The 26,262-nt window shown below is 47.2% G+C and overlaps 1 protein-coding gene across 5 annotated transcripts in view; it reads right to left on the reverse strand.

Moving 5' to 3' along the window:
* Positions 1–1,585: 1,585 nt before the first annotated feature.
* The window catches only part of TBC1D5 (TBC1 domain family member 5), a 378,633-nt gene continuing 353,956 nt past the window's right edge, over positions 1,586–26,262 (reverse strand). For all 5 annotated transcript variants that reach the window (XM_054691161.1, XM_037524823.2, XM_054691119.1 and 2 more), the window contains 4 exons: positions 18,175–18,274; positions 6,342–6,421; positions 5,409–5,552; positions 1,586–3,330 (listed from right to left, as the gene is read on the reverse strand). In XM_054691161.1, coding sequence (XP_054547136.1) covers positions 3,028–3,330; positions 5,409–5,552; positions 6,342–6,421; positions 18,175–18,274 — 627 coding nt within the window. In that variant the 3' untranslated portion in view covers positions 1,586–3,027. The remainder of the gene's footprint in view (positions 3,331–5,408; positions 5,553–6,341; positions 6,422–18,174; positions 18,275–26,262) is intronic.

Below are 26,262 nucleotides of genomic sequence, written 5' to 3' on the forward strand. Positions count from 1 at the left end.
GTTTCTTACCAGCTGGCAGCCGGCGGGGAGCACGAGCAGGAGGGCATCTCGGGAGACGGACAGGTCTAGTGTCATGAGACGTGTGACGTGTTCCAGGAGCCCGGGGCTGGCGCACAGGTGAGGCAAAGTCATCCCCGCTGCCTTTCTCTGCTCTCCAGCTCTCACCGAACAGAGACACATCCGGATGCACATGCCCAAGCGGGTCAGAAGGAATGCATGAGACACAGGGACATGTATAAAGAAAGTAGATGACAATGAGAAATAATCTAGTCGTGACGTATATAAAATATATTTAACTGCTAATCATCAAAACATGAGCGGGCGCCACTGATTACATTTGTTAAAAGAAAGCAAAAAGGTTTCATATATTCAGAATTTTTTAAAAAAGTGCAATTAAACGTAAGTACCCAATAAAAATCATGAAAGGAATAGATATTCTGTCACGGCACTGTAACTAATAAAAATGCAAATGCTCAACTATGAAGAGAAAAAAGTCACTTAAAAAAAAAAAAAGGAACTAGAGTAATGCAACTCTCTAACCCCGAGAGCCTGCGGGGATTTGAGGGTGGCACTGCCCACACCCCACTCTCCCCTTGCTTGTTTCTTTCCTTGAGGAGGAAGCAGCCTGCTGGGGGGCACAGAAGCAGCACCTCTGAGGGACCCCACTGGTTCTCACACGACGCTGACGTGGAAGCACAGCACGCAGGATGAGCCCCAGGCCCCGGCCCCAGAGCTGGTGTCCAGCTGGGCAGCCTGGGGTGTCCAGAGGCTATCGCGGGCCCGTGACCTCAGCTCTCCTGACTCTAACCCTCCGGGCGAAGGAGACGCTGGAGGTGGTGAAGACGGTGGTCCCGGCCGGTCTGTCCCGGGGCCCACCAGACTGAAAGTACCAACACCTGCGCAAGCCAGGCGCTTCGAGACGAGTCCCGGGGGCACCTGAGAGCTCATGAGTGCGCTTGGGGAGACACAGACTTGGCAGCACCTCAGGGAGTCTCCCCAAGAGCGCTGAGCGATGCGCTGTCAGGACGGGGTGCGCTCACCAGCCCCCCCCCGTCGAGCCATCGTGGGAGGCCCAGCAACCCTGTTCCCTGAGCAAAACCAGTTGTTATTCACCCTCCACGCCGCTGGGTTGAGGAGGCCTCTCTGCTGGAGCTAATTAGAATCCTCTCTGCAGCCGCTGACTCTCCAGTTGTCACTGTTTTCTTGGAGAGCGCGAGGGAGGTCACGTCCTCCCCATACTGTCTCCAGAGAGGCAGGCAGCGGGAGAGGCAGGCAGCGGGAGAGGCAGGCAGGGGGAGAGGCTGGCAGTGGGAGAGGCTGGCAGCGGGAGAGGCAGGCAGGGGGAGAGGCTGGCAGGGGGAGAGGCTGGCAGGGGGAGAGGCAGGCAGCGGGAGAGGCAGGCAGGGGGAGAGGCAGGCAGGGGGAGAGGCTGGCAGGGGGAGAGGCAGGCAGGGGGAGAGGCAGGCAGGGGGAGAGGCTGGCAGGGGGAGAGGCAGGCAGGGGGAGAGGCAGGCAGGGGGAGAGGCTGGCAGGGGGAGAGGCAGGCAGGGGGAGAGGCTGGCAGGGGGAGGGGCTGGCAGGGGGAGGGGCAGGCAGGGGGAGAGGCAGGCAGGGGGAGAGGCTGGCAGGGGGAGGGGCAGGCAAACCCTCTATGTTTCTTCCTCCTTTGTTTGTCACCTGCTGCCATGAAAGCTCCCGTGGCCCAGAGGCCTCGCCATCCTCAGCGGAGAGGCCACAGAACCGGCACCCACTAGAATTCTTGCTCAGGCAAAGGGAAGGAAAAGGTCCTTTTCAGGACTGTCCTCCTGAAGGGAGGAAATGGGGCGTGGGGGAGCTCTCTGTGCTGCAGCCCAGGAAAGCACCACATGTCAGACTGGGACCTGCCCTGGCAGTGGTGCCTGGGCTGCAACAACGGAGCCAGGCCCTGCGGCTCCTGCTCGTAGCTCCAGCCAGGCAAGGGCTGTGTAGAAATCCTGCAGCCTCCCGACATCTGGAATGTTCTCTCAGGAGCCCAGCTCCCCGAGAAGAGACTCCAGGTTTAATTTCCTGTTACTGCCACCTTGAGGCCAAGGGTGGGGGGCGGATTCTGACTCTGAATGGGAATGAACTTGGGTTTTCTCTTTCTTCCTCAGTTGATGGTAAATACAGTCCCCAAGCTACAGCAACCTTACCAGAACACCCACTGTCTGAAAGATATTTACCCCATAAAGTGGAGGTCACACTTCCCAATTCAAGAAGTAACATTCTTATAACTTTTGAAATCAGTGCAGCAAAGATTGGCTTAGAGTGACCTTGTTTTTCTGGCTGTAAAAGATTCTAAAAGGTGAGCAACAGTTGTTTTAGGAGGGACAGTGTGGAGCAGTCTGTCCGGTATGAGGTGAGGAGATTTGTTCTTTAACAAATGAAATCTAAACTCATCACACAGAACTGTGATTCCTAGGTTTAGGCCCTGCTTCTAGAGACCGTTACAACTTTCTCAGAGGTCAGTACTGTGTTTCCACTAGTTCTGGAATCCACTAGGTCTAGTTCTTTCTAGTGCATTGGGCTCTGCGATATGGCTTCCCAAGGTTGAGATACAGATTTCCAGAAATGAAGGTTTTTCTTGATATCAATTAATTTTCCTACGCCTGATGTTCTGAGGGAGGTGAGATTTGAAACCAACTCTTCTTTCTTCTAGATGCTATTGATGGAGTTGCCACACCTTAGTTGGGGAGGCACGGACAGAGGAAAGCGATTCTAATTGTGGTTGTGTTTTTCTGACAGTGAGCGTGATGCTCAATATTAACCAGCTCTAACTCAGAGCAAGGGTAGGTGGGGGTCAGTAAGGGCCCAACGAACACCAGTCTGTGTGCTCAGTGGCCCCATTTGCCTCTCTCTAATGGGGTCCAATGGCTGCCCCAATGCCACATGCACGCCGGGAAAGAAGTGTTGGTTTCAGAAGGGCCTCCACTGGGGAGCCTCAGCCGGGCCTTGGGGCCTGCTGAGAGGGGTGGCAAGGCCCCTGGGCGCAGGACTGGGGCACTGTGGTCAGATGTCCAGGGGGCTCACAATGGTGAAGCCGGAGTCCTTGCTGTGGTTGCTGCTGTCGTCGTCAGGACTGGAGCTGGGGTTGCTGGAGGAAGCCGAGGCAGGGCCCATCAGCGGGTCAGAAAACACCAGTGGGGAGCGGGCCAGGGCCTCGCTTTTCCTGGATGTGCTTCTGAGGGTGCGAAGAGGCTGAGCCTGCCCGGAGAACGGTGCCCCAGCAGTGCCCCCATCATCTTCTTTGGAAACCAGGATGAAGTCGTCCGAGCTCCCTCCGTCTGTGTGCCCTGGCATTTCTGTGGAGGCCTGTGAAGCAGAGCACGAGAGAAGAAACCAGTGAAATGAAAGGACCAGGTGGTGGTCCTGTGGGCTGGGGACTGCCCCGTGGAAGTCGGGGCCACTTCGCCCCATGCTCCACCTTGGGAGACTCCGTGTTTGGGCCTGTGGCTTTGAAGCCAGGCACTTCTCCGTGGCGCAGGGCCAGGCCCTCTGAAATGGAAGGTGCTTTCCTGGGAGAACAAGACAACCTGCTGCTGGATGAATGTTGAGCGCAGCCAGCTCCGGAGTCAGCTGGGAGGCTGCAGACGGAATACTGGTAGGACCTGCCCTGCCAATCACAAATCTTCCCGGAAGCTGTGTTCTGATGTCCATGACCTGGGGACAAGGACAGCATCTCTGCCCTAGTGTGTGGTCGCCGAGCAGAGGAGCAGAATGTACGAGGTGAGCCGCCCAAGCCCCGTGACTCCACTACTCAGAAGCTAGCTTGTTAGGAGGGCCCCCGCAGTTCATCATATCGCTACCTCACAGCCAGCTCATCTTGGGTATGTGCTTGGGAGCCCCCTGGGACATGGTGGTGACCCGAAGGTTCTATAAACATAAACCAGGAATGGTAATTGCGGAGTAGAATGGCAAAAAGCACAGAGATGGAATTGCTGTAGCTGACATTTTTCCTTTCTTCCTATGCGATTATAAGTAGCCTTTGGGTTTTTTCTTTTTAAAGATTAATTTATTTATGCATATAGGAACTGGGGTACAGGCCAGAGGTGTGGAGGATGAAAGGGTTCACCAGAGACAGAGTGGGGAACAGAACAGGCAGACTGACTGAAATACACTGCGGAGGGGGCAGCGGGCGAGACAGGAGAGGTCTGCTGCGCCATGTGAGTTGCTCCCTGGTTGGGGATTGAATCCGTTGCAGTGGCTGTGGAGAGCCTCATAGGTCACGTCTTAACCCCTTGCACCACCAGGGAGACCCGCCTTTGGGTTTTTAAATGAAGAAGCTGACATCCATGAATAGTGGTAAGGTTCTGGGCTAAAACCAGAGAAGAAGGAAGTAGAGTCACCTTCTGACCATGGAGGACCCAACGACGGCCTGGCAGAGAGAGCTTGTCCCCAGAGCTGATGTAGGCTGAGGCCCCAATGGCATGGGGCAGGAATGGGGCAGGGAGCTGGTGTGGGGCCTGAGGTCTCCTCAGATGTACAGAGCCCCTTGGTTGGAAGTGTCCCTGGATCCACTGGTCTCTAGACTGCGATGGCCTAGGCCACTGGTGGGCTGTGGACAGGCCTGGAAAGGCAGTCGCCAGCCTTCTGAGGAAAATCTGGGCCCAACGGACAGACCCCTTTTGAATCTCCTGTTCTCTAAATAATGGCTCAGGTACATCCCCACTCTTACAATTCATCTGCCTTTTAAAGTCATGCAGATGGAGAACAGAAATGGAATTTGCCCTTAAGATCACGCATACTATCAGCATACTACCTCCTACAAACCCAAAGAGCTACAGTACGTGGCCCCTGGCAGAAGGAGACATGAGCACAATGGCACTAAGGTGGCTGGAGGGAGAGACTGTCCTTGTCCATCCTGGTTACTGGCTCTCACAGGGTGCACCTGTCACGTTTAAGGAGGCTTAGAAAGACATCTCGTGGCTTCTCCTCCCACACAGATGCACATGGACAAAAATTTGTTCTGCATAGGAACTCAGTCTGACCTCTGACCTCCAAAGTCTGGTTCATCTGACCGTGGCTCTGTAGTGTACACTGTGACCATCTGATCTCTCACACCACACAGCCTGCTCAGCAGAGCTTATCTGGGGTTGAAAATAAAAGGCGCATGCAGAGTGGGTGCTACTTGTAGAAACGGTGTTTCTACTACAGAATGCCAAGGTCACCTGGGGTCCTCTGGTTCAGAGTGAAGAATTAGCAACACTTTGCAGAGAAGAAACAGGTTACAAAGTCTGTGACTAGAAGTGAGGATGGTTCCTATCATTTTCACCACCTGCCATGGTTCTGGAAAAATGGTGAGGACAAGTTTTTATTACTCATGACTGAAGAATGTAAGTGCCTGTGCCGCCCAGTGTGTTCACATGACATGGTTCATCAGAGCCCTGTACCTGAGCGGAGGCCCTGGGCACCTGGCCGCTCTGGCCCTGGCCACTGGAGCAGTAGTGGTCGTCCGCGATGGTGATCTGCTCGTTCTCCTCGGCTTCCAGCTGGCTCTGGTTGAAACGCAGGGAACCTTTTAGAATGTCTTTGATCTGTTTTCAAAGAAGAAGAAAAAAATAAAGATGAATGAGTCTATCTTTACGTGCTAGCTAACCCTCTCATACATTAAACTAGACTTGGCATTGGTCATTTTTTAATAAAATGGATATAAACATCATAACAAAGAATTAATAGAAAGAAGAGCCAGCTTTATCAGATCCAGCTTTATCAAAGTTCATGCCTTTTTAATGACCAAGGAAAACGTCTCAGTGGCCAGTTCCTCACAGGATCAGACACAGGGCGGGTTGAGTCCTTGGCAGTTAACTTAGAACAGGCAGCACCATGTGCCCACACGCATGGTCCCACACGCACCCCGGGCTGCTAACATGGCTGCACCCAGCTGTGAACAAGGTGGCGACATCTGAGAGCAGCGTGCCCTTTCCGTTGACATTATGTTCTGCTTCTCCCTTCCAGGGCTGAGTCAATGTGGCCTTGAGGGTCTGAGGCCCGCTGTTTGTAGTGGTGACGACGTGTGCTCCAAGGACTTGCGTGTTCATGGGCAGACGGGTGAGCACACCGCTGGAGCACACCAGCCTCGGGAGAGGAATAAACGTGTCTGGGAAGAGGAAGGGCAGGGCTGGGAGCTGAGAACCCACTTGGGCTGTGAGCTTGTCAGACGTAAGCACTAGAAAGAGCGAGGGGTGTAAGGAGGCGGGGATTCAGGAGGGTTTCTGTGTGGGGGGAAATAAGGGAGCAGGGGCTCTAACAGCCTGGTTGGGGGGTATTCTCCCAGGAGGGGCCAAAAGATTGGCATGGGGGACACAAAAAAACAACAAACATACCTGTTTTAATCCTGCCAGAGAAACCAGAATTTGATCTTCTTTTTCCAAATTTTCTTGTAGTATCACACCTTGAATATTTCCTAAAAACAGAAGAATGACATTTATAACTAATGGACTGAGCGTAACTTACCTGCGCTCACACCACTACTTCAGACAAGTGTGGGCGTTTTCCTGCCAAATTTCATAGCCCCTCTTCTGACCAAGGATGCCCGCCAACCTGTAGGCGGGGAGCAGAGCTGGACCACACGCCTTCCTGCCACACGACACGGATGTCCTTATAATGACAGATGTGACTTCCCTTCACGCAATGACCAGGGCGCTTCTTGCTGACCTATAATGTGGTCAGCAGCCTCGAGCTTTCCTTCAGCCCCCAGGATGAAGCTTCTCACTGCCTTAGTCCAGTTATGTTAACGCACCTTTCTAACCAGCTTCCCCCAGGTGACTGAAGCTTATTAGCTGTTTCTTAAGGATTCAAGCAGTAAAGCATGTCACCCATTCACTGTAACGGTAACAACGAAAGGATAAAACAATGAAAGGCCTGACAGGTTGCTGGCAGACAGCAATGCCCAGCGCGTCAGTCAGCATGACTGACTGGGCCCTCCCAGGGGCGGTTTCTCCAGGAACTGAGGAGGCTTAGCCTGCACAAGAGAAGTTCTTCCTCCAAAGCTGATTGGAGGGACCCACTGCCAGCCACAAGGTGTCCCAGTGTCTACGCAGGATGCCCAGTCCATGCCTGGCCCCTGCCACGGCCAAAGCTACCACCTCATTGTCCCTTGTCCCTGCGGCTAGCGGGAGAGAGACCCAGCACGCTGTTCCCTTGGCCTCAGGCTCTGCCTCCAAGTCCCTGCAAATCCCTCCAAATCCTTGGCTTCTCCCCATTGCTCAATTCTCAGAGCAGTTTCCCGGCCCGCCCGCTGAAGAAGCCCGCCTTCCAGGCCACCTCCGTGGCTGCCAGTACAGGAAGCACTCGCTCCATCTGACATGCACACGCGTCTGCTGGCTTAGCTGCTGGGCCTCTCCCCCAACAGGATATAAACTCCAAGGTGGCCTTGCTCAGGTTTACACTCGCGCTCTTAGAATAACGCCTGGTGCACTGCAGGTGCATCAGCATTCATGCACTGACGGAATGGAGGAAAAAAAAACATGACCAACACTCTTGGCATCTGCATTTCAAAACTCTGCTATTCTAAGTATTTCCAAAAAAGTATTTCCAGTTAGGGGCAAGACAAAGACCGACACCACCATGAGTCCAGCCTGACAATTCATTAGAAACTTTAAGAACAGTAACTCTATAAACCATGCTGGCAACTCCTCTGACGTGCCCCACAGAAAACAGCAAGTTATTTATTCAGCAAGCGTGACTGTCGTTTCTGGCTACTAGAGGAGCCTGCTCCAAAACAAGAAGGCAGGATGAATGGGAATAGGATAATAGATATAATTAGAGAGCCAATGTTTTTGGTCTCCTTAAGCGCCTGTAACAACTTGTTCTCTCCCCCAAAAGAAACAGCAACACAAAATCTACTCAACAAGACACGAACAACCACCCACTGTAGAAAGCGGACAAGCGCGGTTCTCTAGGCCTTTCAGGGGACCCAACAGGTTACTTTTGTTTTTATGACTGCTATGGCCTTTGAGACAGTCCTGAAGGGAGGAGAGGCAGCGGAAAAACTTCACTGTGGGCCTTTGCTTGGACGACACGGTTAACCCCTAAGAGACCGAGCTGCCGCTGACGGGCAGGGTGAAGCGGTGGATGGCGGCTGGCTGGGAATGGAACTTGAGAGCAAGATCTCCGCACCCCTGAGAACAGGCCTGTGGACCTCCTCTCCCAGCACACACGTAGCAGTCTCCTCTGGGACACTTGCAGAGTCATACTGGGAGTGTGGCCTGAAACTCCTGTCTTCTCTTGGGCGGCCTGTGCTGCTGTGAGTCTGCCACAAACCCGTACACCACAGTGCTGGTGGGTGATGCTCGCAGGGCATGTTGGAAAGGGGGGTGGTGGTTGAAAAGAAGGGTGGCTGAAGAGAAGGTGTGTCGGGAAGATGTCTGTTAGTACAGGCCTGCGTGGGTTTATAAAGCCCGTGTTCTTCAGCCCACGTACCCAGCAGCCACCAGGCCCAGATCCTCATCATCGCTGCACTGCTCATGGGTCTCTAGTGGCGGCAGAGCTACTGGGGGCAACCCCAAGTCCACCCTCCTCTCCTCCCTCACCACCACAGCCAGATTTATTCAGGGCGGGCAGCGAGCACCCCCCTTTGCAGCCAACACTGGTGAGTGCAGCGGCTCCGGCTCTGAGGTGCAAGACAAGTCCCTGGATGGCGCTTTTGGAAAGCTCCTCCTGGGGGTCTGACTCAGTTTGTGCCATTTGAGCTTCCTTTCTTCCCCCTTCTGCTGCCTGGAGAGCTGGCAGGAGCTCTAAGAGTCATCTTGCAGCAGGGGGGAGAAACAGCGCTGAGGGAACCGCGGGCAGCCAGCCAGGAGCCGGGGACCTGAGGGCGTCCTGGAGCTGCTGCGCCTGCAAGGCCTGCCCACCTCTGGGCTGCGTTATTTTGAGAAAAAAAAAATTAACTTCCTGATTTTTATTCTTTTTTTTGGGGGGGGGGGTTTAGATTTATGTTGGTAGCAGCTGTATTTGTTTCAAAGTACTAAACGTTGGGTGGCCTAGAAAAAATTATTCTCAGTTCTGGAGGCTAGAAACGCAGCCAAGGTGTTTGCAGGCTCCTGCAAACACTCCCTGAAGGTCCTAGGGAAGAATTCTTCCTGGCCCCTCGCTAGCTTCCGGTGTTCTGGAAAACTGCCACTCTGGCTTTGCCTCCATCGTCACGAGGCACTCTTCCTGTGTGTCTGTGTCCAAATGCCTCTCACTGGATTCGGACCGACCCTCATCAGGATAACCTCAGCTCAACTTGCGATTTCCACAGCAGGTCACTTTTAGAAGTTCCAGGTGGACGTGAACCAGGGGCGGGGGACATTCGACCCAGCACCATGGCTAAACGGCCTAATAGTTACACAGGATGAAAACCATCCAGTTCCTCTAGTGCAAGGGACCAAGGCAGCACCCCTACCCTCTCAGCGAGCAGAACAGGATTGCAAATTTCAGGCGGGCTCTGGCCTCCTACGCAGCGTGGGCAGCGGAGGGCCAGTGCCGAGTGGGTGCACGGGGAGGGAGAACAGCCCTTGGCACCATCAGTGATGTCTCCTCACCCACAGATCTTCAACCTCCTTGTCGTGGGCAGGCTTGCAGACCACCTGTTAGAATCTGATGAGAGCCACAACCTTCTCCCCCGAAAACCCACGTAAAATGTTTACTTAACCTTAAGGATAAACCTGTTATGATCAAATGAGCAAACTAGTTTCACTTAAAGTAATCCAGGCAGAAAAGTCCTAGAGCAAAAGGACACCTTCAGCACCTAGTAAATGTTTTGATCATAAGAATTTTTGTTTTACTGACAAAGTTGTGACCATGTGAGTTCTTCGCATAACCAGTTTCACTGTATAGTGATTTAAGGTAGGATTTCTGAACACTTTACTGATACAAAGCCTCTCAATAACACATCTTAAGTATATTACAACTCCATTTAAAAACAGAAAAAAACATAACGATGTCTTTTCATGCCCTAAAATATTAAAGACAGAAATATGAAATGCTTATATTTCAACGTAACACACATTTTCCCTTATAGCAAGAGGCAGAATAAAGTTTGATCTAAAGGCTTTTGTTTTGTTTCCGTGTAGAAGGAAGATTATGTTCTTTAGAATCTCCTTATAATGAAGTCTTATGTATTATAAATGTTGGAACATTGAGACTAAAGGGGAAACCGCACCTAACTCACCACTTCTGTGGAAATTACACACAAATCTCATCAACAGAACAGCCCCACGGTGGCTCCACTACTGTGAATGACATATCAGTGCCACAGAAATAGATCTCTAACTCTAAGGGTGGCGGAAATAGCACAAAATTGCCTTTTCAATTTCTTAAAAACCTTATTTTCTTCAATGCAAGAATAAAAGTACTTTGATTTAAATGAAAAGTATTTTGATTTTGATTTAAATGGTTGGCAAAAGCGGTTATGCAAGCCCAGCAGAAAGGGGACAGAAGCAGAACTGACATCTATCTAGGGTGGAGGTGGAATTGGCAAGTTCTTTAACCCCTGGGGAAGGGGTAAGCATGGTACCTTCCCAGAGGGTTCCAGTGAAGAATAAATAAATCAGCACGGCACCACACCCACCATAGTAGCTCAGGATCCAGTAGCTACGTGACCACATCACCTCACCTGAGTACTCCAACAACCTTTCCAGAGGGAGACCAGCACCTTCCCATCAGGGAAGCGCGAGTCAGGGTCAGAAATGCCAGCTCTGCTACTAGAGGTCTCCCCACTGGAAAGAGGGGGAGCAGGATTAGATTCCAGGTCATCTGACTCCTGAGCCCGCTGCACGATCATGCATAAGGTGCTGGTGAGGGGCTGGAGAAACAGAGAGGCACAGGACAGGGCCTGTGACTTGGCACTGACTCGACTGCCTTGAGCTGCCAGTGCCCCTTATTATTTGGAGGTGGAACTGACCTAGGTGTGGTCAGCCAGCGAGTGGAGGTCATTTATATGCAATCGAACTGCCCACTCATTTCTACCAGGTCTTTCGGGGCACTGGCACCCGTATCAAGCAGTGTGGACTTTGATGACCTTGGCCTGGGTTGTTGTCTGCGTGTCACTAAGCCTGTCAGTAAGATGGGGTGACATTTGTCTCAGAGGGTTGCTGGGGATCAGATGAGGTCTTCAAAGTGGTCCAAGTCAACCATTCTGCTTCACGGTTACTATCAGGGCCTTGGATGTTTACTCTGCGGTACCTTATACAGCCAAGCAGATTCTGCCGTCTGAGGCTCTCTCCACTCTGTGGGAGAGGGAGTTATCCTGACCCCTGACAAGCTCATATCAGGGACTGTCCCAGAAGCTAAAGAGGAAATATGGAGGCTATTATGAAACAGAAGGGTCACAGGTGGTGTTGGGGGCTGTGTGCCCAGAATGGTGGTGGTTGAAGGGGCGCAGCAGGGCAAGGCATGTGATTTGTCACTATTGGCTTTGGCGGGGCATTGGCAAGAGGATTTCTGCTCAGTGTGTGCCATTTAACACACTGCGTCATCTCTCTGTCCCGGAAAATATCACTCCCCTTCTAGAAGGTACCCCTCCCCATTCTCCCTATAATACCTCACCCCTCCTTTTCCCCCAAGCTCACCTTAAACTCACTGAATTCAAGCATCAGTTTCCTGTTAACAGTCTTCCCTCTGGAAGCATCCAGTTACTGGGTTATCTCCTGCTTTACCTCCTACTCCGGGGACTATACATCACAGACGAAGCTCCAAGTCTATAAGTTCCCTGGAACTACACAGTTCCCCATGGCGGATCCCGGACTCAAGTCTCTTGGTTCTACATGTGCTATTCCCGTCACTATGTCCCTGTCATTTCAGAACCCACGGGTTCCTGCCAGGGATTTCTGATGCCCCAGAAAGAACATGGCTCACTTCATCTGGAATCATGTGCCCCTCCTGTGATTGGGGGTGTGTTCTCCTGTGTCTCTCTCTCATCGTCCCCTTTCCCATACACTCTGAGCCCAATCTTAGATGACCACCCCTTCAATTCACCTACTCCCAGTCTACTCCCAGAACTACAAACTCTTTTGACATCCGAAAGCAGACACTTAGGAAATACTGGCTGAATGACCAGCGTGAAGCCAGCAATAGGGCAGATTTACCTCCTGAGGAATAGAAGTAGGTGGGAGATTCCTCAGAAGGAGAATTAAGGGGGAGAAGATGGGAAATAATATTCATCCAGGGTCTATGAAGACCCAAATGTGGGGTCAGGTGCTTCCTGTTCAGTATTTAATCGTAAAGAGCAGATCACACACAAAATATAATCAAGAGCCCTATTTTGCATCCAGCTGCCAGAATGACTGGAGATGCCAACTGAGCACTAGGAAAAAGAGTATACTACTCAGGAAAATCCCCGGAGAAGGCTGGGGAAATATGTCAGTACCCTTCAGATGAGTCTTGAGGCCAATACATAGCGTGCTCATGAGAACTGAGCGTGCTTAGGTCAGAGTCCCAAATCCTCCACTGTCTGGCCCGAGGCTCTCAGCACTCACTGCCCTGCCAGCCAGGGCATCGCAGAAGCGTGACCCTTAGAGTAAAATCCATGATATTCACAATATGACCTTAGGGTCAAGCAGAAAAAGAACCTTTACATATATATATATATATTTTTTTTTTTTCCTTTACATATATTTTTAAACTCAAAAGGTCTCTAAGCTGCAGGAATGGTTAGAATCTTCGGCCAGATGATGTACTTCTACAATTAAAGTAGAAACATAGCCAGGGCCTCATTGACAGGAAGTATCTTGGGGTTTTCCCATCAGGCTCTCTCTTTGGGAGCTCTGAGGTAGAGCCCTCAGGTTCAGGAAGTTCTAAAATGACATCATTTCATCAAAGGCTACGCTGAACTAGGCTTAAGAAAGATACATGTTTTGTGAATTTTAGGCCATAATGGCTTTGCTGACTCAAGGACAGTGACAGTTACTTGCCACTCCTCAGCTGGGATCTCAATGGGCCCCAAGGCAGAGGACATCAGCCTTCTTATCTTGGGCTTCTGCTTCCCCCCAGCCCCCCTTATTCTCGCTCAGCCTGAGGTGCTGTGATGTCCACAGGTCCTTGAGCTTTCAAGCACTTGGCAGCAAGCCTGCTTCCCCACAGTGGGGGGGGAATATGTCCTGGGCCTCTGGACCATGAGCCGGAGAGGGCTGGGGCTGGAGGACAAGGAGAGCCAGCCTCGGTATGACATGCTGAGAACAGGCTATGAAGTCTGACAGTTTAATAATGACAAAGGCTCAAGGGATCTGGAAATTATATGTAAGAAAAGACAGGGGAAGGGATTCCATTTGCATTCCTCATGTGGAAAATGAAGTGGGAAAAATGGGAGGGGGAGGCAGAATCTAGAAAACAAAAAGATGAAAAGTGGCTCCTCTGCACCGAGGCCCACGAGGCATCTCAGCCTCGGGAAGGATGAGACGGTGTGAGGTTTGCTAAGTTTTTCTGAATAACCAGAGGGCAGGAGGAAGATGCTGGCCAAGAGCCCCAAGTCTGATGATCAAACTGGTGGGGAAAAATACCTCAACGGAAACAGAACAAGTTCAGAGAGGAGGGATGGGCTGCAGATGAGGCAGGCGACATCGGAGCGCCAGGGGGAGCCGGGAGCTCTCTGCCCAGAGTTTAGCTGCACGTGTGCCTGAGCGTGGGGCTGGGAATACACAAAGTGGGCTGTGAATACATTCACTCACTTCTGCACCGATCATTTTAAGCGAGTTTGCTCCTTGCTGCTTAGAGCTTGTCATGACCGGGCACAAGCAGGTCCCCTGGGAGCTGTTTAAAACCAAGAACTTGAGGCCCCACATCAGCCCTACTGAGTCAGAATCTAAATTTTTAACAAGATCTTTGGGTGCCCTTTTATTTTTTCCTTCTGTAAAGGACCCTGCTACCAGCCATTCAACGCCACATTTAAGCTTCTTAGAAAAATTACAAAAAGCTTTTATCACAGCATGGTTGTCAGACAGAAAGTCGTCTGGTGATCACATTTTTCCTTCTCTTGTTTCCCAATGTCATCAGTTAATTGCCTTATCGAACATTTCCAAAGACTTCCATTCAAAGGTTTTTAAATAAACATCAGAAAATCAGATTTATGGGATTTCTGCAGAGGCAAATAACCCGATTTCCAAAACAGGTTTTCTCTTGCAACTCATTCTTGCATAAATATTATGACAAGTACAAAATCAGCTTGCAGTAAAATAGCATAAGATGAAACCCCACTCGTGATTGAAAGGTCAGTGAAACAGAAACAGGGACGGGGCTGAGGGCTGGTCTATGCGGCCACCAGCTGTGTGTCACTCCTTCCCGGGCCTTGGCTTCCTCACCTGTGAGACACAAGAGCTGAGCTGGCTGGGAGGGTTACTATGTTGGGGACATTCTAAGGTCCTGCGAGCTACAGTACTGCCAACAAGAGCTTGGAAACCGAAAGTCCCTTAATCCACTGAATTCAACCCTCCCATTGTGTGTGTGAACTGCCACCGAAAGGGTAGGCTGCTGGAATCCAGGGTCTAAATACTACACAGATGAATGGAAACACCACCGCTGGGGGCAGGCAGGTGTGGGCCGAGGCCACAGGGCGGAGAGCTCACACTCCCTGTAAACAGCTGGCAGCTCGGCCCAGCTGCTCATGGATCAGAGAGGGCACGCTGCTCGCCCACGTGCAATTACGTGTGAAGATGGCAAATCTAAAAATAGCCTGAGCTCAGCCACAGAGGTTAATGCTGTCAATGGCTTTCCACTCAGCTGTCAGGATGACAGGGAGGGGAGTAACTATAGCAACAGAAAAGTGAACACATAAAAAAAGGTCTTGTGAAGTTGACAGGGAAAGTTGAGAATTAATAAAATATCTCTTTTCAATTCCTGTCTCTAAATCTTTGAATTCAAATAGTTCAATTATGTAGAGGCAATGAAATTAGAATTTTGGTAGACTTTTGATACAACAAATACTCTTTCAGTCTTGGGTTCCAGAACTATAATGAATTACTGCTCACGTGTCCATTTCATTGCCTCTATGATTAAAGGACCATTTGAACAAATGCCTTCCTATAACCTTTAACTGATAGGCTTTTCTCTATATTTGCTTTCCCAGTTATAAAAATAATCTTGAACTGTACCTGACATTTTAAGATATTACTAGATGAAGAAAATGTAGGGCGATATGAAATTCTCTTGAAATGAAAGGAACTTAGTGTAAATAATTAGCAAGACGAATGGCTACAGGGCAGAACTCTGTTTTCTGAGTTCTCAGTTCCTGAGACAGTTCTCAGTCACCTCGGGGGCCTGCAGCCCAGAGTGTGGTGACTGCAGCTCGGCGGTGCTCAAGTGCAGGTGCATCGTTCGGTTCTGAGAAGGTAACTCTTGCTCAAGGACTTCACACATCTCAGGCCCAGCACATCAAACCTTGTCATGTCATTTGACAAAGGAATATTCAGTTGGGTGTTGGGAATGCGTTACTGGTCCCTGCTCATCCACGAACTAGCTGTGGGGTCCCAGGGGGGCCCCTTGCACCCCATGGGCACAGCTGGGTGAGTCTCAGGATATTGCTGGAGAAGGGACAGTTAAAGGGGAGAAGGTCCTGCTTGTGTTGGGTTTTAAAATACATTATCGTGGCAACAAAATGACATGTGAAAACACCGCCATATGCCTGGTTTCAGCCTGTGTCTGTTTGTAGCTGCAGGAGGGTCTCTCCCTCAGGTACTACTCCAGCTGCTGCTACAGCTGGCCTGGCTGCAGAGCACAGGTGCTAGTTACGTGGTCTCAAGCCATCCACAGGTTTTCTGTGACCGTCTTGCATTTTCCAAACATTGATGATTATGCCTTTTGGGAAGATGCTTTATAATCTTCCTTTCACCCAGGCATCCGCCATGAATGCTTATTTTCACCTCAAATATATACTGCTTTACCACCTGTTTTTTTTTTTCTTCACTTAATATCACTGACCTCTTAAGATAATAAATTATAAAGCAATTTTAATCTTATGAAGATTGCATTATCATAATATAATCAATCACTTACTAATGGATACTTCCATTCCAATTTTGTCCTACTTGAATTCTCAGGGAAAAACAAAACATCACACAGGAAAAAAAAACAACAACTGGGGTATAAAAATTCATTTTTAAAGGAAGTATAAGTCAAAAAAGTAAATCAAGAACTTCACTTTAATTAATCTTTGTGTTTTCAAATCTTCGCTTATAGACTCAAAATTGCATACAACATGGAAACACACTTTTTAACAAGCCATTGTTATAATATGCACATAAAATGAAATGCATCTGCGGGCCCTGGGGCCAGGAATTCTTCTCAGCATCCCTCAACCCCACTTAGAAAATGCAGTCCTGCTCTTTACACAGCAACCGGCAACAAGAAGTTGACAGCTAAGTGACGGCATTCTGGTTGAAAGTGAAACTTACACACAAAAACAAATCTAGTTTTGTGGTTACTTGAAAATTCACAGTTTGCATGGGCTTTTCTTTAATTAAAGTGTTTCCCCCTCCCTTGCCCTAAGAAAATAACTCTTAGTGCTGATTGAAAGACAAATCGTCAGAGCAAAAACTGTTTGAACATTCTGGGGCCTAAGTAAAGCTGCTTTAAAAGCTGCTATGTGGCCCAAACAACGTGGAAATTTTATTAACAACAAATTTGTTTTTGTTCTCCTACTTTGGTCAGTCCAGAATCAAGTAATGTGAAGGTCATGCCCAGAGCCAGAGAAGCAAATAAACAGAAGATGAAAAAGGTACAGATGGGTACAAACATATGCACAAACTCCCTTCAAATCAAAATTGTATTTAAATAACCAGCTATAATTAGTTACATAATTTATATTAGTTACTTCCTGTAAACCACCTCTTCATACTTCCTTCTGATGAATTTTGAAGTGTGAGCCTAACAGATCCATGTAAATTTAGTCTTATATGAATTTTAGAAAACTATAAAGAAGTATACAAATAAACAGTTTTGCAGGGGGTGGAATTAGATGGGGGTGGAGTTGTAACATTTCTTGCTGTAGTAAGAGATTCTACTCTTCTTTTGATCATCTGCCAGGGTTTCTCTTGTTTCCTCCTCTTGGGCCCTCCCTCTGAAGGAGGGGTAGGGTAGAAGTAAGGCCAAGGCTACAAGAGGCCCTTGTCAGATGCCTACCAGGATATGGGGAGGCAGCCAGCCACTTGGGTCAGCGTCTCTTCAGAGAGCACTGAGTACTTGCTAGAGGCTAGTTGGTTAAGATCACAGCCAAATGCCAGTGGCTTTGGCCACATGTAGTGGACTCTGATGGTCCCTGCCAGTAGGAAGGGACCTTGCTAGATGCTCTTCGACTTCCCCTCATTTGGGACACAGCTGCATTTCACACAGCGCCGGGTATTGCCATTTCTCCACAGCCAGAAAGCAGCATGCCGGCCCTTCCCATGAGGGCACACGTTTTATTTTCCTAATTTATTCCCCAATTATAGCTGATGGACACTGGAGAGTGGAGAAAGAAAGATGTCCATCAGTGGACAGAAGACAGTAACAATACATATCACCGAAGCTTTTGAGCATGGAGTTACTGAGCAATCCATGCACGAGCCGGTGGAATACATTTTTAAGTTAAAATACAGCATTTTCACAAAGATAGAGAGAGTAGTGCCCAAAGACCCCTAATGTCACGCGTGTGTGACTCACATGCAAAATGAACTTCAACCCAGGACATTTCTTAGAAGATCAGCACAGACAAAAGAAAAGGTCATGTGATCCTGACCATGCATTTCCGCCACGTGGCAAAAAACATGTATTTTTAAAAATGAACAATGCATGATCAAAATAACAGTCATATTAGTGATCACAGACAGGTTGGCACAATGGCAGAGCTGAAACTCAATACTGCATTTAGGTTTGCGGTAGATGTATTTACCAGGGCCAGCGAGCGTAGCAGTTAAGATTTGAAAACCGTAGTGAGATGATTAGATTTTGGATTTTGACTCCACTTATGAGTGAAATCCATACTGAGATTGCTCAATTTTGAATTGCTGATGATATAATCCTGGGCAATTTTATTAATTTCCCCGAGTTTCTCTTTCTTCACGTGGACAATGTACAAGTAACAGTACTTCCACTGCAGTGCTGCTGTGAGGATTGGTCGAGAGAATTCTCCATAAGCATTTAACACAGGACCTAGAGACTACTGCTCTCAGCACTGTCATTACTCCCAGGCCAAAGCAGCTCACTCACCCAGATGTGTGTCCATCACCTTTGCGCAGTATTTGCACATGGCATCCAGGTCATTCAACTGCCCTTGAAGGAAAGAAATTTGGGCTTCTAATTCTTCTTCCTAAAATACAGGGGGTAAAGAAATGGAAATTCAAAAAAAATTCACATAAATCTCTCAAAGTTCTCCACACGATCTGGAATATTTTAAAAAGGCAACAATGTCTTTTCAGTCCTAGACAAAGCATAAGAAACAGCAAAGAAACATAAGTAGACTAACAATTGACATTTTTTAACAAAACAGAGGGGAAAATGGAAGTTTTAAACATCTGAAATTTTCCTGATGGAATGCCAGTTCTGTGCCATGTGTACATGTTTACCCACATAACCTTGTACTAAAAAATTACATAAAATATTTTCAATAAATATTGACACAAATTGGGAGGGTAAACTGGATTTCAGTGGACCACACTCTTAGTCACCCGGTACAAAACCAGTGCATTCTCTCAGACAACAGATTTGGGAAACCAAGGATTTCCATTTGTACAGACAAATCCCATCATTTCAAGATGAGAATAAACTCATAAAACGCCAGGTTTCCCAAAGCACTTGGAGAAGTTTTGCCCTGGAAACCCACAAAGAACACTTACATTTCCTCTCTTGATATGACACCAGAGCTTTTTTATTGATTTGACAGTTTCTAGGAAAAGAATACTTTGAGTTGAGTAATTAAATGGTAAAAGACAATCTAGGATAAATTCTGTTTTTTTTTTTCCTCAAGTGAAAAACACATGCAAAAAAACTTCCCAAGGAATTTAGGTCATGGAAGTTTTTCTCAGAGAAAGAGTAATCCTTATCACATGGGATATTTTAAACCCAGGTAACTAGAATACAAATAAAGGATGTTACCAGAACTGGAACAGACTAGAAAATGACTTTCTGGTCTTAGGTGCTGGCCCTTTTAAATGAGAATCCTCTGTGCCATTAAAAGGAAGGGAAGACTTATTAAGATACAATTTATTTTTCTTAGAGACAGTATAATTTGACTTACTGATGGAAATAAAGAGCCAAAAAAGCTACCTGAAGGTGTATTCTATTCTAAGAACACACATAGAAAGCATTGAAAAAGCACTGTTTTTTTTTCTTTTGAAAGATTTATTGATTTTTGCACAAGAATTGGGGTACAGGCCAGAGATGTGGGGAGTGAGAGGATTCACCAGAGACAGAGTGGGGAACAGAACAGGCAGATTGACTGAAATACACTGCTGAGGGGAGCAGCGGGCGAGTCAGGAGAGGTCTGCCGCGCCATGTGGGTAGCTCCCTGGTGGGGGCTCAAACTCGTGCTGCAGTGGCTGCGGACAGCTTCATAGGTTGCGTCTCAACCCCTTGTGTCACCAGGGAGGTCCTGAAGAGCACTATTTTTAACCGCTTGTCAGGAGAAGGAACCCTAAAGAATATGCATTTAATGGCCGACATAGAAAAGACAGAGCTGCTGCTCTAAAAACAAACTACTGTGCAGCCCCCACCGCGGGATTACACCAGCACTAACCCCCTTCTCTTGGCATCCCACAGAGCGCTCAGCCTCTCTGACACTCACACAAGGACGAGTGCACCAGAGCCCGGCAGGGAAAGGGTCCAGCAGCCTGGGGAGCAAGGGCTCTGCCTTTCTGACTTTTCAGCTGGGCTTTCAGGTGGAAAAGGATGGGGAATTTTGGGTCTTTTTTTTTTTCTTTTTTTCTTTGTTTCTGCAGACGTGAGAGCGTGCTCGCACAACACTGCAGGAATTAGAGGAAGGCCGCTGCATCTGTCGGGAACTATGGTTGTGGGGTTTCCAAAGGTGGCCACTGCAGATTCCTTCCCTCCCCCCAAAGTGCGCGCTGGTTCACTCTAAGAGGCAGAATCCTCATGCCCTTCCCTTAAGCTGGGGCTGGCCTGGTGATGTCTTCATCCAGAGAATGAAGCAGGAGTCAAACTGTGTCCATGTCACGGTCCTGCCAACTTCTGTCTCCGCTTGGGGGAGACGGCTCCCGTGTGGTAAAGCAGCCCAGGCTAGGCTATGAAAGAGAAGGAGGCTGCAGCAGAAACACTGAGATTCTAAACTCGTAAGTGAAGTGTTTCTAGGCCTTTCAGTCCTACACAGCTGATGCTGGCCGAGGGACCCCGCTGACAGAACAGAACAACGATGTGATGTGGGCAGAAGAACAGCTCAATCAAGCCTTGTTCCAACGTCTGCCCCAGAAACCTACGGGAATAGAGTTGTTTCTAGGAGTGGAATTTTGGAGTGGTTTGTTATGCAGCCACAGATAACTGAAATGTTGGTAGGATGGAAAGGACACCAGGTTGAGATATGGCGTGAGGAAATTTAAGTTCAATGTCTGGTCCTGTCATTAACAATAAATTGTGTAACCTTAAGTAATCCTCTGCCTAACATTAAGTGATCCTCTACCTAATCTGGGTCTAAATTCAGCACTCTTGGAGAAGGTAAAAGTCAGAGACTTCAGTCCCAGAGAACTTCCAAGCTGTAGCTAGAATACGAAAGGCATATGGATTACTAGTGGATGTGGTAGAGTCTATGCAGTCTTAGAATGAAATACGAAAACCTGGTTGGGAGTCCTGGTCCTTGTGGCCCATCCTTTCTGCTGGACAAGTCACCCGTTCCAATGTGTGACAGGCTAGCACTGGAGGGAGGCCACAGTATGGCAGTCTTTTAAAAGAAGGGGCCCAGCTGTGGCCTGAGCTTCTGTGGCTATTAATTGGGGTGCTCGCAGTCCAGAGAGGACAGGTGCCCTGGGAGTGCACGTTCTCCTGGGCTCTCTACTCTCTGTGTTAGTTTAACTTGGATGAAGCAATAACTTCTTTAAAAATGCAAAACCTCTTGGAGGCCTTAGCCCCCAGCAGTCATTCCTACCTAAATGAATTTATTTTATTGTTTGTTTTCCTTTGAAGAGCTTGAGAACTTGGAGCAGATACTTTGGAAGAGATGGGCCCAGCCTCTTGGTGAGGTGCTGGGCCACCTGAGGGAAGTTTGAAGCTGAAAGTACATCTCTTCCTCTCAACACTTGACTGTGTCAGAGGAACGCGATTGTAACAAAAAACAAAAAAACAAAAAAACAAAAAAACCCCAAAACCCCAAAACTGATTCACTGGGCCTCTTGATGCGGTGCAATGCAGAGTTTGCACATGTGTATGGGAGGCCCTGACGGCATGGCAGCGTTTCCTGGGATAGAAAAATGTAGTTTGCCTAGTCTGCGATTTTGCTTAGCATGCGAAGAGCCTCTTGCTTGCCTAAATCCCAAGTAAACCTCAACCAATACATGTAGAATCTACACTGCAGAAATGGCAATGTTCATTCATTTAAACTTTTTCAATTTTTTTTATATTGTTTCAGATTAATCAAGATGAGAAATCTTCAACTAAGGTGTTCAGTGATAAGCTATCTCAGAGGTCTAAGGTGAGTAACTGTTATTCTACTTTTTTTTTTTAAAAAAAGACTTATTTATCTAATTTTTATAAATTTTATTTTTATATTCCCCATACAATTGCAACCCCCTTATTTTGACCCCAATCCCTCCCCTCCCCAGCCCCCACCCCTCATAGAGTGTCTCTGGTTTATAGTTTTTGTTGATTTTGATTTTCACTTTCTTATAGTTATTCATTTTCCTGGGACTACAGCAAATTAAAGAGCTTCTGCACAGCAAAAGAGACAATAACAAAAACAAAGAGAAACCCCACCGACTGGGAGAACATTTTTGCACACAACACTAATGATGAAGGACTGGTCACAAAAATCCACAAAGAGCTGATGAGACTCAACAGCAACAAAGAAAATAATCCAGTCAAAAAATGGGCAGAAGAGCTAAAAAGAAACTTCTCTGAAGAGGAAATGCAAATGGCCAACAGGCATATGAAAAAATGTTCAACATCACTTGTCATCAGGGAAATGCAAATCAAAACTACCATGAGATACCATCTTACACCAGTGAGAATGGCACATATTAAAAAAACTAGCAACAACAAATGTTGGCGAGGGTGTGGAGAAAAAGGAACTCTCCTGCACTGTTGGTGGGAGTGCAAACTGGTTCAATTTTTTTTTTTTTAAGATTTATTTATTTATTGATACAAGCACTGGTACAGTCAGAAGCGCGGGAGGGTGAGAGAATTCATCAGAGCTAGAGCGGGAAGCAGAACAGGCAGACTGACGAAACACACTGCTGAGGGGAGCAGTGGGTGGCAGGAGAGGTCTGTTGCACCATGTGGGACCCTTGCCAGTGGCCAGGGATCGAACTGGTGCTGCAGAGGTTGTGGGCAGCCTTGCAGCCCAGCACTCAACCGCTGCGCCACCAGGGGAGGCCCTAAACTTTTTCAATTTTTCAAAGAAACACTCACACAAAATCTCAATGTATGAGACAAAGAGAGGCATTCTGGGTAAGACAGGTTGAGGGACCTCTTCCATTTGAAAGTCTGAAATCCAGAGTTTGCTTAATCTTAAAACATTCCTTAACCCTTCAACGATCACTCAGACTTCATAAATAGAAATGGAATCACTTGGAGGCAAAAAGGTGGCTTGTCATTTATTCTTACTATGTTATGTAATTAAAGCTGAAAAGAAAGAGCCAAGAATCAAGCTTCTAAAATTGTGGAAACTGACTTTACATTTCTATCTTAGCTTATGCGCCACACTCCTCCCAACTAACACACTTTAAACACTGACAGCTTTTAGTCATTTGTTTTCATTAAATTGGTTCTCTGTAATAAAAAACAAATGCTTGGCTAATTGCCTTGAGGTTTTCGGAAAACAACCAGTTAGTGTCATTTTTATGTGTAAATAAGATACTGAAAAGAAATGCTTATTCTATTTAGTTTTGCACGTATGTTCTGCCTTCCATTACGGGGGAAGCGTGGTGGGCCAGGATGAAATGCTGAAATACACACGCTGAGGTTCCAATCCTCTTTCTGCCTACTACCAGCTGTCAAATCTTGGACAATTTCCTTACCTTCGAGGTCCCCTCACCTCCACCTGGCAGGATCACTAGGAGAACAAAGTAAGAACACAGGGAGCACATGATAGTAGGTACTTAACAAGGGCAATTACTTTTCCTTTAAACAAATGCTCATAAATGAGGTCCAAACAGTGAAGTGAATTTTAAGTACAGGGTGCTATGATTTACTGTTGGAAAGCATTGGGATAGGACCTAAAAACCTTTATGTAGCTTAGACCAGAATGATTAATTAGGGCATACGAGCCCTTCAGTGTCTTACGTTCTGAATAGTAAATCGATGTGCAAGGTCAGAAACGAGTGGAAGATTCTGAAGATGGGCCATGAGCAGAGAGCACTGTAAGAGGCGCATCACCAACTACTTCGGGCTGCCTGTAGGGGAGGGCCAGGGGACGAAGCTAATGGATTGGAAGAGAGTAACAGCTAGTCCCCAGCCCTTTTAAAGCCATGACACTATTCTAGACTCCAAGCTTGGTGTACATGAAGTCACTTAACCCTCACGACAAACCTAGAGATAGATTGCCTTGATATGTCCTTCATCATAAGACGTGATCTCCACTTGGCACGCCATATTCTCTGCAAGTGTATCCAAGGTTTGGACAGCTTTTTGAGAACTCAAGACTTGGGTCCACCGTTATTGCTTATACTTAAATTGCTTCACTACTATGGTTCTTACAACCAGGAACCCCGTATCTTAGTTTCCTTCAAGAAAGAGTCACCAATTACAAAATTATTGCTACAAGTCCAACTGCTAAAGTGTTTTCCTTCAAAACCTTCAGATAAGGTTGATCATGTTCAGTTTGTCTGCAGAACAATATTCATTATAACTCTACCTGAAGACAGCTTTCTTTTAATTTTGTTTTTTAAAATGTACCATTTCCACCGCTCTTCACCCCCCGTTATTTGTTGTAACATTCTGTTTCTGGTCAAATACACATCTCCGTTATTTCAATTGTTTTACAATATATGTATTTCATTTCATATTCAATTTTGTTAAATGCTTCCATGTCGTTTTGCTACTTCTTGGTTAATAGCAGAACAAAATTTTGTAGTTTATTATTTATCCACTTATTCATTAATTTATTCAGCATATTCACATGTATTGTGGCAGGCTTTGGGGGAAATACAATTAAGAAGGAGATGCGATTCTGACTCTCTAAGTTCAGAGGGAATAAAGCGTGTTCATAAAGCCAAGAGAGGCGTGAGGTAAATTCTGTAGAGAGAATGAAACAGGAAACTTCACAATTCTGAGGAGCAGAGATCACTTCCAGTTAGAGAGTTGGAAACAAAAGCAGATTTTTGGGGGAAGAGGCAGCATTTTTGAGAGGTCTTAAAGAAGAAGGGAGACGTGGCTCAGAAGAAGGGGTGAGTAAAGCTGTTTCAGGAGGGAGGGCCCCAGTATACAAAAGAACAGTGTCAGAAGTGGAACCCAGACAAAAAAGCAGTCATTGCATGGAGCAGAAGCTGGGGGAACAGCAGGAGCTAAGGATCGGCAGAAAGGCTCCCCTTCCCTGCCCATTCAACATGTTACATTTTTAATCACATGATTATGCGTTGGCGGCTGGGATCTGACGTACAGACTGCTGTGGCCGCTGCCCCGTGCTGAGCAGCAAGCTCATGATGACGAGACGGGCTGCAGCAGAGTCTCTGTCTATGGCCGAATCAAAGCCCCGGGGTCCTTGGTCTGGGAGAAAAGTGGGCAGGAAGGACCCCAGGGCGGAGTTCTGCTGAGCTTTCAAGTGGGTGTCCTCAGATCACAAGAGAAGCAGACAAGAGAATCAACACCGACTGTAGGCAGCAGGAACAGGCTAAATATAGCAACCAGAAGACAGGAAAGACGCCCAGTCTTTCTCGAGCAGATGGGTGAACAAGAAGTGGGAAGTGAAGGAAATGGAAAGTCTTGACGAGAAAAAGTGAGAAGGCCACGGATGTTCTGAGGAAGCTGTGGTGTACACAAGGGCAACATACACACACATGGCGTGGATGGCATCCAAGCCAGAGCATATGGTATCAGCAGAGGAAGACACCGCCAGAAAAAACGGGTAAGAAGACTTTCTAGAAGGCCAAAAATAAGCAGCCCAGGCGGGTAAGCAGGAGAACCCGGAGGGCGAGCTGGACGAGATGACGGGTCCGAGAGCCTGCACACACTCACTGTGCCTGTCTCGTGCCATCCCTGCGGTCTGGAGCAGACAGCAAAGCTCCCAGAGTCTAGTTTCCCATCTACAAAACTGCAAGAGATTTTCCAGATGAAAACTTTGCACAGTGCTTGGCACATGGTAAATTGCTCAAGGAAAGGTTATTTTGTTGTCTCTAGATTATTAATATAATCCTAGAAAGTTATTTCAAGGAATTATGGACACTTGCAAAAATAACTCCAGGACAGACATTATTTAATCAATAGCAACATGTACACACACATTCCACACAAATTCTAAATGTCTAAAGATGGGTGACTTAGGTAACGTGGCAAATTCATGAACAGTGTACTAGGCAGCCCTTACACTGTTCTCATTGGAAAACATTTAACAATAACATTTCATATGCTAGTTGGAAAAACTAGTTACAAAGTGGTAGGTAAAGAACAATTCTGGGAATTGTTTTTTGGGAAAAAAGTTCCATAGGAAAAAAGGGGAAAGATTCATCAAGGTGCTTATATTGATCATTGTCCAAATGGTGGGGGGATAGGCCATTCTCCCCTTCTTTTTGTTCTTCTGGGATTTTCTACAATGAAATTGGATGTTTTTGTAATAAGAAACTCAAATTATTTTTCAAACATAATAGAAAGGACATAGGAAAAAAGAGAAAAAGGTGATTACCAGAAATGAAAAAGGAGTTAATGATTTTAAATACCAAAATAGAGTCCAAATCAAACTCTAAGCAACACTATAAACAAATCTGTCATCTGAATAACACTAAACAGTAAGAATAACCAATGAAACAACTTGTGAAAAAGTAACAAACCCTGGGTATAATTCCAGAGTAAAGGCCTTCTTTCTGTGCACTTCAAGTGGGATCATCATATAAAGAAGTCGTTCCTTATAGGTTCCCCAGAAAGAACATGAGTCTTGAGATACTTTATTTTTTATTATTATTTTTTAAGATTTATTTATTTATT

This window comes from Talpa occidentalis, unplaced genomic scaffold (assembly GCF_014898055.3).
Source record: "Talpa occidentalis isolate TD23 unplaced genomic scaffold, MPIMG_talOcc4v2.1 talOcc4.10, whole genome shotgun sequence".
Classification (NCBI taxonomy): Eukaryota; Metazoa; Chordata; class Mammalia; order Eulipotyphla; family Talpidae; genus Talpa; species Talpa occidentalis.